Source organism: Pyxicephalus adspersus, chromosome 6 (genome assembly GCF_032062135.1).
Source record: "Pyxicephalus adspersus chromosome 6, UCB_Pads_2.0, whole genome shotgun sequence".
NCBI lineage: Eukaryota > Metazoa > Chordata > Amphibia > Anura > Pyxicephalidae > Pyxicephalus > Pyxicephalus adspersus.
In genome coordinates, this window is record NC_092863.1 from 55,571,372 (window position 1) to 55,585,794 (window position 14,423).

General features: G+C 38.9%; 2 protein-coding genes and 1 long non-coding RNA gene across 3 annotated transcripts; 1 reads left to right on the top strand and 2 right to left on the bottom strand.

Annotated features, from left to right (window-relative positions):
- On the top strand, positions 1–4,847 carry ARPC3 (actin related protein 2/3 complex subunit 3). The gene is made up of 6 exons (XM_072415884.1): positions 1–129; positions 1,066–1,142; positions 2,087–2,155; positions 2,305–2,431; positions 3,619–3,713; positions 4,597–4,847. The coding sequence occupies exons 1-6, from the start codon at positions 48–50 to the stop codon at positions 4,657–4,659; spliced, it is 513 nt and encodes a 170-aa protein (XP_072271985.1). The 5' UTR covers positions 1–47; the 3' UTR covers positions 4,660–4,847.
- Positions 616–5,782, bottom strand: LOC140333889 (uncharacterized). Its single transcript, XR_011921440.1, has 2 exons — positions 5,608–5,782; positions 616–1,627 (listed from the first exon to the last, which is right to left on the bottom strand). It is a non-coding gene; the product is annotated as an uncharacterized lncRNA (long non-coding RNA).
- Positions 5,783–9,414: 3,632 nt separating this feature from the next.
- Positions 9,415–14,174, bottom strand: LOC140333891 (ubiquitin-conjugating enzyme E2 G1-like). The gene is made up of 6 exons (XM_072415886.1): positions 14,017–14,174; positions 12,125–12,227; positions 11,709–11,806; positions 10,600–10,778; positions 10,397–10,487; positions 9,415–10,047 (listed from the first exon to the last, which is right to left on the bottom strand). The coding sequence occupies exons 1-5, from the start codon at positions 14,057–14,059 to the stop codon at positions 10,401–10,403; spliced, it is 510 nt and encodes a 169-aa protein (XP_072271987.1). The 5' UTR covers positions 14,060–14,174; the 3' UTR covers positions 9,415–10,047; positions 10,397–10,400.
- Between the last annotated feature and the right edge of the window lie 249 nt (positions 14,175–14,423).

The following is a 14,423-nucleotide window of genomic DNA, read 5'->3' on the forward strand; positions in this document are numbered from 1 at the left end:
CTAAATGGAATAATTTCTCTTTGTTACAGGCCTACCATTCCACATTAATGGAATCTGACACCAAGCTGATAGGAAACATGGCACTGCTGCCAATTAGAAGCCAATTTAAAGGACCTGCCCCCAGAGAAAGTAAGTTGTGGGAATCATTTCAGAGATGTCATTCACATTCCTTGCTACGAGTTCCAGCTCGCTGACTACATAGACTGTACTTCCAATTCACGTGTATGTTTCCTATGGAATTGTTATGTCACCTCCTATTGGCTTTTATTGCTGAAAATAAAATCTTTATGACAAATTAGGACTGAAAAAATAAATGCTCACAATAAGTTCTGTATAATATATGTCAGAATTGTGTTACCTGTATAAAACGTTTTGTAGAAAGTTCACCATTGCATTGGATTGGTTGGTTTTGCTAGGTCGCAATAAGCAAATAATAATTCGTTTATAAAGATTTCTCAGATGATCTTTATTGTCTTTGGTGAAAATGTAAAGTGGTCCCCTGATGTAATTTAGTGAACCATGATGGCAGATCACTAAGCAAATGATTGTGGATGACTGCTGTCATTTCCTATGGAGGACACAGCAGGGTGCCCCTCAGAACAGAACCACGCTATGTGCTCAGTATTCATTTATTATAGTGTTGCTAGAAACAATCACGACAGATCCTTCCTTATTTTTTTCTGTATAACAAATATCAGAATTCCACATAACAAGCCATATATAGAATATCTGTGAATCCTGCCAGCTATATACCAAGTTCTGTATAACTTACCTATGAAGTCTGATAGCAGCTTAGGTACCTGTCGGATACTTTTGGTGTCCTGCATGTGACTCGTGCAGGACATTACAGCTCTAGGTAGATATACTTTGTAGGCAAGTCAATATTCAGAAAAACTGTTATCTTAAGTAATGACAAACATCACAGAATGTACAGACCCAATGTAAATATTGCTCTGCTCCATAGGGGGTTAGAGAGATGAAATGGTGTGGTCAGTCCTAGATCCTTTTACTTGTCTGAGACAAATACAAATCACATTTTATTTATTCTTTACTATTCTGTTTTAGCCAAGGACACCGATATCATTGATGAAGCGATTTATTATTTCAAGGCTAATGTTTTCTTCAAAAATTATGAAATTAAGGTAGGTAACTTCTTAGAAAGTTTGATATTTTCCTATATTTTTCTAAATATATTTCAATCGTCTGTGAAGTTTGAGTGGGCCAAGTCACAGCCAAGGTCGATTTACCTTTCTTCCAGCCTTGGAGTCTCATTCCTCCTGCCATATGATTCTACTTATTGCCTTGTACTCTCTATAATTTAACAGAGGGTGTAGGATCGACTTGTGTGGCTGATGGGCAGATCTAGAAATTGATTGAGCTCATCGCCATATATCCTGAACTTGCTTTTTGTTTTGGATGACCTGATACTTAAATAAAAATATTGGGACACATTAAAGTTCTTTTGTTCCTGAAGTGTTCAGCGTGTATGGCAGTATTTCCAGCTCTTGCCTCATATTGATCTTATGGCATATGTGACGGTTTCAGTACATCAGGATTTATAGGAGGGTCGCTGAGGGTCTGGCTTCTCCATACTATGTGATTGTCTGATGTATGGAACATATCAAGCCTGCAGAATAGTATGCAACAGTTAGAATATACTCTATATGTACAGTACAAAATAAAGAATATATTGTATCTGAATATAAACCAAAGTACCTAGTTTTATCTGAAAAAAAAAAAAACAGAAAAATTAACATTGACTCCAGTATAAACCTAGGGGCACAGGATGTGGTCGTTGTAGCTAACATTAAAAACACTAATCAATAGAAATACCAATAAAGCAATTTTTATTAAATACACCAATGGTTTGTTATTTTTAAATTATTTATTTAAAATGGGGAACCACTCAAAGTCACATGGGCTCAGCTTGTTTATCTTTGTTTTCCCTTTTGATTATTACTCATGTTTAAACCTTTTTCTAATGGCTTTTCTCATGTCAAAATTCTTTGATTTATACTCAAGTACAATACAGTATTTAGCTAAAAGTCAGTCATAAGCATATAAACCTTTGTTATTTCTTTTGCAGAATGAAGCCGACCGGACATTAATTTATATCACTCTGTACATTTCTGAATGTCTAAAAAAGTTACAAAAGGTGAGGCTTATTTACCAGCACAAAATCAAGCTGGCTCTGTTTTATCATCACCTTTAAGCATTACTATGGTAATTTTTAGGTAACATATGTGCAGAGACATTACATGGCTGCAGCTTACTAGCTATTTGTTTTTATTCTTTTGGAATCAGTGCACTTCTAAAGGCCAAGGAGAAAAGGAAATGTACACACTGGGGATTACAAATTTCCCAATCCCAGGAGAACCAGGATTCCCCCTCAATGCCATGTACATAAAGCCTTCCAACAAGCAGGAAGATGGTGAGATTTTGATTATGGTGACATGTTAGACCTTTGTAGAATATATTGGAGAGTCCTGTGTAATAAAGACTACAGAAAATGACTGGTCGGTATTATATGACCTCCAGTCTTATCTCCCATTTAGAACATTTAACAATAGACCAATGTAATGTAGCTTAATTTCCAGGCTGATAGACTTCCGCCATTATCAAGCCCTATCCCATATCTGTACTTTTCACGCCTCTCCCCTGTCAGTAAAACTAAGGCGGCAGCATATGTGGTTGGTCTCTAATGCATTACTGTGTTGTGGAAATCAATGCTGAATGTGTTGATTGGCACTTGGATGAGATTGACCCACTGACAAATGGCAAGGCAAGAGATGGACATACTGGTGGCATCATTAGGAACAACAACCATGCCACACGGGTGACTTTGTGGCAGCCAGAAATTTAGTGATTTGTAGCTAGTGAATTATTTATTAGAATTGCTGGCTTTGGTAAAATAAAAAAGTTCCATATACAGCTCTCCACTAGAAAGTACAAAAGTCCTTCGTTGTAAGTTATTCCATTTGGAGGACAAAAGATCTGGCTTATAGAATACAGAAGGATTGGGTGCTCTGGCCAGCAGCACTCCATCCTTATTGGGGTGACATTACCTGCCATTGTAAACTAAGCACAAGGTCTACTCGTCCACCTTTATCCTTGACCCAAAGCTGGCCAAATTATTCACCTAAAGCTATGGGAAGAAGTCCCTGTGCTTACTCTAAAACAGGTTACCTCACCCTAGGAGCCAACCTCAGATACCCTATACAAAGCAAATGGGAGCTAGAGCACCCACTCCTGTATACTGTAGGATTACATCTTGGAAGCTATTGGTAAATGATGTTTTTGTATTTACTTAAGAACTTGTTACATAGTACAGATTCCAAATTTTAGGCTTGTCTTTGCTGAGTGCACTGGTAGAAAAAAATAAATCTTTTGTTGTTGATAGAACTAGTATATAATAGAAAATACATTTTATTTATTGGTATGTGTTAGGGGAGTAATAGGAGAACTACTGCACCAAATTAGTTTGACATTTGTTTTGTTGACCCCTGTATTCTTAGTTACCACAAATCCAAGGCACATTATACGTGTAGTGGTTCAGTATATTTCATTAAAATATATGATTAGTGCCTAATGTGATCTTGTTCTTCTTTTATCCTACAGAGGTGATGCGGGCCTATTTGCAGCAGCTGAGACAGGAGACAGGACTGAGGCTGTGTGAGAAGGTGTTTGACCCTCAGACAGACAAACCCAGCAAGGTAAGCAAGCTTGTTCTACCCCTTCATGTAGTTTTAGACTTTCATACATTAAAACCCATCTATACCTAAAGTTTAAAGCTGCATACACACCTGCAATTTTTCTTGTTGGAAAGGATCTTTCACGATCCTTTCCAACGAGAAAAGACTGCACGATGCATGAACGATGCTGTACATACAGCACCGTTCATGCTCTATGGAGAGGGGAGGGGGAGAGCGACGGAGCGGCACCCTGCTGCGCGCTCTGCCCTTCCCTTTCATTAGGATCGGTCGTCGTCCATCGTCCATGGATCCGCCAGGACGGTCGTCGGACGATGGACGACGACCGACTGTACACACGGCAGATTTTCGCCCGATAATTGGCCGATACCGATTATCGGGCGAGAAAAATTTGCCGTGTGTACGCAGCTTAACAAGGCATATTCTTATAGCAATCTGGTAGACAAATAAATACAAACATTTTATAGAAACGGTGATGGCCACATGACACAATAAGTAGGAAGAACAATATATAGCGGACTACATTTCCCAGCATCCCCTGCATTACAATAGAAAACATGTCTGCAAAAGGTGGTGGGATTTGTAGTTAAAGGAAAAGGTTGGCAAGCAATTGCAAGACATGGTTCTGCTAACAAGAAACCAAAAGGCACAAGAGGTCATAGGTTTGTATGATTAGGTGCACAATTACAGGCAACTGCAGCTTTTGATATCTGAAAATTTCACTCCCTAAGGTAATACTTATAATTTACACTAATCGACACTATTTTTGGCTTTATAACTATGGTTGCTTATAACTTACATATAGTTGAAAATTGTAGCTGAGTCTGTCCAATGTTGAACATCTGTATTTGGTATTTTAAATATTTTGTGACTTTCTTTGTTTCAGTGGTGGATGTGCTTTGTGAAAAAACAGTTCATGAACAAATCCCTGTCTGGCCCCGGACAATAAAGTTATGGGATGCGAGGAGCAAAGAAGTGTAACTGTTTTCTGACTGCCCTATATAGTTCCATTTTGAAATAATCTTTTATACTGTGTTGTAATATAAATGACCACAGCCAAGCCATGAAACATACGGTTTGTGGAGAAATATTGAGTGTTAAGCTGGAACTTAATAAAAGCGATAAATTGTTTCTTGATTTCATTTTGTGTGGTGGGTTTATGCTTTGCATCTGTAACTCCACTGGCTGGAGTATATATCGTTGCACCTCTTCTCCTGTATGCTAATAAATAACAGTAACATTTTATCCTGACAGTGTTTGTCTTTTGAGAATAAGTATCAAACACAATAAAGGAGCCACCTCCATCTAATGGCAGCCAGTGTAAGTTATAATAGATAGCTAATAGCTCCCATTGCCCCATCCTGATGGTACGGTTGTCGGGGGTTATGTATCAATCGATATAAGTAAACTTTAAACTGAAAGTGAACATGTTGTGGATAATGCAAAGTTGGACCCTTCCCAATTGGAACAAAGAAAGGTTTAAACGGATAATAAAACCTTGTTGCCGCTTCTTTACCATGTTCCATTAGAGTTTATAAAATGACTTGTATTTTTACTTTAGAATGTGATGCTTTCAAGCAGCCTGCATGAAAAAAGAAATTACCACAACAGGAAATATGTGGCTTTAGTGTAGACAGAAAATGACCTGTTTGCATTTTCCTTACTGCTGCCTATTTGAAAAGATAATTTAACATTGAACTTCAGCCAAAACATTTTACTATTTTTTTTAATAGAGAAATTAAAAATGAAAGAAAAAAATGATGTTACACACAGAGCTAAGGGGACATTTTCAGATAGGAGCACCTGAATACACTTTGTTTACCTGAAAGATTGAAAATAAAAGTCAGACCTCTGTTTGAAAAGCTTTTCCCCCTCTACACAAAATACTTATACATACACATTTTTCTGGTTGGAGTAATGTTACAAGTCTTTCCTGTCCTTCTGCGTGATGAGCAGTCCTTACTTCTGTACAACAACACACTCATGATGATGCAGTGGTGACATTTAGTGTAATAGTCCCGAGTCCAGACCAGCATGAATACACAACCCAGATGTGGGAGGCCTGACAGTCAGCACCCAGGAAACATAGCCATCATAGAATGCTGACTACAGCAATTGGCAGAAAACGTGCTTTGAGAGACAGCTCTAGATGGAAAAAAAAATACTGCTTTTTTTTAATTTTTACTTGGCTGTGCAGTTTATTTTAATCAATAATTACTGATCTCCAACTGAAGTCTACCCATTTTGTGTAATTAGTAATAACAAAAATGTAATAGTGTGAGAGTGGTAGGGCTATTTAATGCTAAAACTTGTGCACAGCTATAAAGGTGACATTTTCCAAGCTCCTGTAGGCAGATCAGGCTGCGTGTAGATGACTGTGTGCAATGTGGATCAAATATTTTGATTACACAAGCAACTGACCAAAATTCACTGGCAACTTTATTACATCTCCCACAAAAAGATGGTAATGCTTACCCGTGTTATTGCCAAAATGAACATCAGTATCAACCTATGGCAAGGTTTACCAACCAGGCTTCCTTGAGCAATGAGCAGTTTTGTTCCAAGTCAGTTTATCAGTGACCTTTTTAAGATTCCCATTCTTTGCACAGGCCAGCAATGTAAGAGACTTTCTTCTGACTACAATGCTAATATACTGTGAGCTGTAGATATAATTACAGCATATTCAAAAGGTTGAGCAACAGGCATATGATTGCATGAGATTTGCAGTAACTGAACAATCTAAAGGTCTAAACATATTTCTGCTATTCCTCGTTATTGGGGAACATACTGAGCTGAGCCCAAAGACAATCAGTGGAAAATATTCTTCAGAATTGCCTATGGCTTTTCTGCAGCTAATCCTTTACCCATTATGCACTTGTCCCACTGTGTGGTGCACTGCAACACTGTGCTAGATCTTGGTGAGGCAGGGTTTTGCTTCCTCATGTTAGAGTCTCCAGCAAGAAGAACAGTTTGCAGGATCCTAATGACATCTCCTATTCTCCATAGACTAGCAGATGAGAGGAACAGTACCTTATAATGCACACTGCTAGCACACACATAAAAGCAGTGCCTAGACTTTCCCATATAGGAAGGAAGAAAGAAAAAAATACTATTTCTATATTACTATTATATTCAAATACTTTCTTATGCACAGTTAATATTTCAAACATCTTTAGAACATAAATACTTGGGAGAGAACAACTAGGCAGGCATTTGAAACTGAAATTCTTCCAGAAACAAGGTACTTAAAATATTGGATTGAACAGATAATCCACTGTGGAAAACTGTCTAACAAAGTAAGAAAAAAAAGGAGGGGAGGGGGCCTGGAAGGACTAATATCTTGGTAGACACTACCACTCTACTCTGGAAAATGTCAACCAGAAAGTTAGAGCCACCACTTCCTAGGTTTCCACTCACCACCACAAAGCACCAAGAATGTTAGAAATTGAGACAATGCAAACTTGCAAGCAAGCATACTTGATAAATATCAGAAGATACATCTAACATGGAGGAAGATTACTACAAAGGTGAAAAGACTACCAACCTTAATTTTTCAGCTTTCAGAAAGCCACCTTGATGTCCAGGATCAGTTTAAACACAACCCTTTTAGTAACTATAACTTTTCAGGGGATAAACAGAACAATCACTCTATACCAGAGGTCCCTAAACTACTAAAAGCATAGAAATAAAAGTGTGGATGGCAAATCACAACCGGTAGGGCACAGGAACATGACAGGAACTCTCTGCTTGCAAACACATCTGTCAAATATAAGAGCCAACCACTGAGGAAAGATATTGTCCCTTGGACCACCAGGGGCATTTAGAGAATGAAAAACAAATCAAATGGTCAAAAACAGACCAGGTTTCTAACAGACTTTCTTTAGGGGAGTACTGTTAGTAGTTCAATAAAGTCTTACTCATCTCAAAAGGCACAGTGACCAAACAAAGGGAAGGCATCCAATGAGAGATTATTGGGTAGCTCCCAATGCACAGCAGCAGTAATGACTAAGAAACAAAATGGATCTTGTGGCTACAACACAGGCTGCAGCCAAATCTTTCAGAAATGTTGCCAGTAAAGGAGAACACCAACAGCACACAGATATGGGTGCCCAGTGAAAGATTGAGAAATACCCACTATTTTAAATACAGCTGCCACATGCTAGAAAATAAGATGCTCACTAGGGCTTCCCGAGAGAGATCCTGCAACAGGACAGCCAGTGGCCAATCAGTCTTATGCATTACAAGATGCAAAACTGCCCCCAAGGGGGTCACAGCAAAACCAATACACAGCAGGAACCTGCATGCCCTCATTGGCTTCACTAGCAAGAGTGCTGGTCCAGCCAACCAGCAGCTTGATTGAAGGTTATGTTCAGATTTTTTTTGTGGGGGGGAGGGGGGAATTAAGGAACCTTACAGGTAACATTAGGTACCAACTACTGCTGATGGCAATACAACGCCATTGTCAAAGTGCATCAGATCCTTCAAAAGATGATGTAACCTGCCTTTTTTTCTATGTTCTAAAATATAAGGATTACCCAATTTGTGTTCTGATCTCATGACAAGTTACCTTCTGAAGCACTGACAAAATGATTACGCACAAATGTTCAACTCCTTTTACAAGCTGCCTCATATTTAGCTACATGGTTGTTACAGGTCTATGATTAAAGCTACTGAGACATCCTGAAAAAAAAAAACCTTTAGAATTTATTTTGCACTGGCAGATTACATGAACTTAATGGTAGGTAAATTAAGAAGGAAAAAGTGCCAAATTATCAGAGGATACTCAGCACTTAAAAACATTTGCATGGTTGTGAATTAGTGGAACTTCTGTACAATACCAGCAAAAGCCTGGGTTATCCTCATTACCCCTCAAATTGGGACTTACACTGCCTGACCATCATTATCAGTGTTATTTCTATGCTTGCTGACCCAAATAGTGATTCTCCAGCCAACATCGATGCTGCAGTAAGTATATCATATCACAACTTTGGATTGCTGGAGAATCTGGCAGTCTTACCAGTGGTGCAGCCTGGTTAAAATACAAATATACATCCCAATAAAAGGTGATTGCTACAGAAAAAAGGTCATATTTCTACGTTACCCACCAACATTACATTTCCATTGGGAATAGGTCAGAAATATAAAATGAACTCTATAGTGTATAGCATTTGGAAAGATATACACCTGAAACACATACATACGAGTTAACATGCACTGATGGTCTAATGTTCGTGTGAGCAAACCCTACAATAGAAAACTGGACTGATTCAGTTACAAAAGATATTTCAGACATGTGGTCAATACAAATATTGCCAGATCACCTTTTTTCTCCAGGACTGCACAAGAGACATTTGGTCTAACTTTGTTTTGTACAAGTGAATAAAAAGTCGATTTTTGTTAATTTATTTCTTTGAAATGTTTTGGATGAAAAGGGTGATTTCAATGTCACACAGACACTCCCCTCGCTCCATTTTGACCATAATAAAAATCATTTATCAGGCAATTATTGTAACAATTGCTTGTAGAATGGGGAAGAGTAACATTTGTATTTATGAAAGGGAGATTGTGCTTAGTACCTGTGTGGGGTCAAACAAAAATTCTGGAAAATGTCCTCTCCAAAATAATGTTTTGGAGAGAGACTTTTTTTTTTTTTTTTTTTTTATACATACTTGGCACTTAAGACAAAAAAAAAACATTACTCAGCTTATCAAAACATCTCAAAAATAGTTTAATTTTGTAACGAAATAAATGCTTCACAAGACAAACACAAACAAGACAAACATTCTGCTGCAAAAACATGGGTTAAAAAAATAAACTAAGCGTGGACTACCAGTATGTCCAAGTACAGCTCATAGCTCATCTTGGCAGAATTCAAGCCTGCAATACCTGACTTATGTGCAGCAGCAAAAGCTAATGTAAAAAATATTCTAGCATTCAATTTCTGGCAGATTTAAAATTCACCAGGTAATGCACAGTGATGGTAAATTGTTGCTACATGAAATAAGCCCTATTTTCCAAGTTGTGAATGGATGTGGTACTGCCAGGAAAAGATGAAGGTTTACCTAGTAAGGGGTTAGTGCAGTAAAGAAAGCAATTTCACCTTTATAAAAAGACATATGCAAAAATATATATCTGAATAAATAAAGATCCCGATAAGGATTGAAAATCACTCTGCAGTTTTGCAGTTAAAACAGAAGTCTATCCTATAATTTATTAAATGGTAAACTGTTCACTTGAGGCTAGAACAGGAGGTCAGTGAGACGCCACACGCTGTGAGCAGGATTCTGCTTCTGCCTGTGAATGCTATTGCTCATCCATTGAAGATATTCTTTATGCACTGAAAGAGAAGATAAAAAGTTAGCAATTTCAATGCAAATTGTAAACTTAATAATAAATATGTCTGTAGCTTAATGCACTTTTACATTCAGTAAGCTGCAGGACTCTGAATACTAAGGCAGTGGTTCAATGTTGCAAAGCTAGTGCTAAACGTGTAGTGAAAGAAGGATGTGTTGACTGCTGCATAGATACTGCTTCAATTGGTTATGGTCTTTCAAGTGAATTCTAGGTGCTTAAGGGATACATAAAATACTGGGACTACAAATAGATTTTTCAGCACAAGCTTTTTGCTCATATAGGTGAATTTCCATCTGCGTTTTTTGGCTTTAACATAAAATATGCAGACTTACTAGTTCACTCAAATGCCATTTCTTGACTTTTTCTAACACAGCGAGCAACTTTCCTCTTGAATTCACCATTTGGGTCTTCCCTCCACTCTTTCTGAAAAGCAAGAGTAATTACAATTACCTACACACAAGAGTGGGAAATGATGTAGACATTCTCATGTACAAAATATCAATTTACTAGTAGAAAGTAGATATGATCCACTTACTGCAGCATCAACGTTGGCTGGAGAATCACTATTTGGGTCAGCAAGCATAGAAATAACACTGATCATGATGGTCTCCACTGTGTGTATAGGTAACCAGCGCTCCTCAGGTTTTTCATAGCCAAATTTATCTTCGCCTGGCTCATGAAGGATGGATATACAGACATCTCCATTCTTAGCAACTGGCAACAAGACAGAATGCAGCAGATTATTAAAATGAGAATGATACGCATTTTGTAAAGGAAAACCTGAAACAAGTCACTTTTAGAAACATCCAGAATGTATACACACTCTACATGACCAATATTTGTGGAACTAGATACAGGTGGAACAAATACTTATGCCAAATCATCCCCACCCAATTTTTCAGGTTGGCCAAAGGACAATTGGCAAGGAGGACATAAAATCTAATTTGGATTGATGCCTTTCTTTCACCTAAAATCCAACAGTAAATTAAACCTAACTAACTTGCTCAAACCCATTTACCATACCCCTCATCTTTGACCCCTTTAACTCATCACTCATCAACTTGCTTTTGCCCCTGGTTTGCATGATCTAGATGTCTCAACAGCCCCTACCTCACTTACTTGTTTACTGGGTTTTTTGGGTTACCATTGCACCTGCTCTGATTGATCACACAATTGCCTTTACCCATGAGGCCTCCATTGCAAATCACCAAAAGGAAACCAAATTATAATATTATACATATTTGACTCTGTATAGAAGCCTGGACATGCTCCATAAATCCTACCCACCCAATTGTGTGCAAGAAATGCCAACTCTACTCAAACTAAAAAAAAAAAATCTTTAATAATCAGGAATAGGCTTCTCTACTGACCAGCTGTTTTTAGGTTTTGTTGCTGCTGTTCAGGCAGAGAAGCTATTCAGTGAGATTTATTTGCTAGTTGAGACTAAAACAGTACCTAAACTAAGATTTTCTTTTCACTTTATTGGATATTTATTTCAGGTGAATATGATTGGGAGTTCAGAAACAGCAATTTATTGAGTGAAGTCCTCTTGTAAATCAGACACGGTGTCTCAGTCTTACACATAGCACCCACAAACATACAGTGCTGAGTACAGTATGAGAAAATCTGACATTAAACACTTACCGTTCGGATGCCAGATTTCTGTGATAAATTTCATTTTAGGAGGCCTCAAAGGATAGTCAACTGGAAAAGTAAGGTGCACTTTAAAGAAGCCACCCTCACTGGCAAAAATATAAATGTGAACAAGTAAATAAACCTCCTAATAGAACACTGAATACGTTTCAATAGAACATTGCATTATAATCCCAATGCAAAAAACCCTTGTGAATAATTATTTGTAAACATCCCATTTCAACATTGACTTGTTTTAAAACATCACAAAGAGGGAATTTGATATTACTAATCCCAGTAGCTGCACATCCGGTGATCTACTTTAATATACAGTTACAATTTACAATACTATAAAAACAGATAACTGATTGACACACACACCTTAAGACAGCTTATACAGCATGTGCAATAGAAGATGAGAAACTTACTATAACGTGTCCTGTGGTCCAATAAGCAGCACTTCCCATTTATAGATATCATTGTCATCAATAAGTCCAGCAGAAAAGCCTTCGACTGGGTTTTTATTCAGCTCTGACAGAAAAGGTGGAAAATGTATGTTAGAACAGTGCTGAAATATAGATGTATGTAGATTTATGGATGATCTATTAGTGTATTGGCAATACACCGTACTGTGTATTAGGCAGGTGTAGAAATCCTTACACTGGAAAAGGATTAATCCAGTGACAAGAACCTTAATCTCTCCATTAGATGCATGTAGAATGTTCAGACTTGGGACAATCTGGGTACATTTTTCCACACCTCATAGTGGAAGTGCTGCGTAATATGTTGGCACTATATAAATCCTGTTTAATAATGTGATCCTAGAAATGTATAAAAATCCAATCAAGCATGTTCTTTATAGCACCTCTTCTGTAATAAAGCACAGCCACTTGTTTGCTATCTTCTGTAGAATGTACACCGAGCTGTGCATGCTGTACTCTGTATACATTCTCAGGGTAATCCATGCATGTGCAGGAGTCACATCAGCAGCATATTTACCTCTAATTGCCAGAAGGGAACTGGCAGTGCCTGCCATGAACTGAAATCCCAAGAAGTGCCGTTAGCCTTGCCCAGTTCTGCTGAACTACAAAATGATTGTTTATTGTTTTTAAATGTATCGCTGTGTTCTGCCGCCCCCTTGTAAAATGTAATGTTACAAACCACCAATAGGAGCACATAGTCTGTCCTGGGATCAGCCTCCAATCATCTCTATGCACAGCATTAAAGAGAAGGCACACCAGAGAATGTCTTTCAGTGCAGCTGCTGTTCATTTATCAACCCCCTGGCTGTGCACTGTGGCAGAGGTGTATAAATAGCAGACTGGATGGACAAGGCTTGGAACATAGGACCATACATACAGGTCTATTCCATGTAGCTGGCTCACCTTCCTCACAATCCGCTATCTGAACACCTGAAATCAGCGCCGGCTGTCTTAATGATGCGATGTGCTGTGAATGTGATAAACCTGCCTGACAATCTTGTGTCTACTCAGCTGTGAAAGTATATTAGTACCCAATAGAAAATCTGCAGAGGAGGGAAGAACAGCAATTACATGTTAGCCATGATACTGCCCTGCCAGTATAATAGAAATATTATATTTATTAATAGCACAGATTTATTGTATCTGTAGGGTTACAGTGGTGACTACAAGTCATTTACACCCCCGGCCCCCCCCCCTCCATTCTGAAGGCTTTATGTGCCATTCTGAAGGCTTTAGTGTGCCCCATTCACTAAAAACTCTTTGGGGAGGTTTCCTCACTTCCTGTTTTGGCTAAGGTACAGGAAGTCTCCTGTACATTAGCCAAAACAGGAAGTCTAGATGAAAACTCCCTAAAGTTTTCCCCAGCACAGGTGTCCCCACTGAAAAGTCTCCATCAGATGTGGGTACAATGCAGAGAAGCTGCGTGTGTCAATGGACACCCAGCTGGGGTACAGACATACAATCCTGACAAGTTATTAGGGTTTAGGCTGTATATAGCAGAAGGTGCTGACAGAGGATCTAACCAATCATTTATCTACATCACAAGGCCTTATACTCCCCACACACAGCACAATCAGCCCATACAATGCCCAGCTCTGGCCACATATCGCATAGGCCTCATTTATACCAGATGTGATTGTACAATGTATAGTGAGCTTGGGTCACGTGTCTAATACAGACAGCGCTATGCAGAGCTTCTAGAGAAGTCCCGAGAAGCAGCGGTGAGCGGACGCCGTGTGCGCAGCTGGAAAGGTTCGTTGCACTGGGATTGCGAAACAAGCGCTTCCCCGTCCAGACAATGGGGGAGAACAAAGCGGCAGCCCGCAGCCTCCCTATTACCTGCTAGTTGCTTTCTGAGGAGGAGGACGGCTTGTTCTGACATCGTGAAGGTTTCCAGCCACCACTCTACTCCAATAGCCCTTCTCACCCCTCTGCCTTGTAATACTTCCGCCCTTATAGGCTTCGCTGCCCAGTGGAACGCACAAGCCCCGCCCTCTCCTGGAACGCACAGCTGAGCCGCACAGCGCTGTTCTGGTGACGCCATTAAGACAGATAACAGAATTGCCTGTTTTCAAGGTAGTCTAATCAGACAAAAATAAACACTCCCTAAGAATTATAAAGCAACTTCAGGGTACTAGGGAGCATGTGTCTTGTTCCTGGTAAATGAAGATGTGTATCGTGGATTCAGGCACGCCGATGGCAGCTCAGGGTTGGTTTTGTTAAGGACGCCAGCGAGCGCCATGATT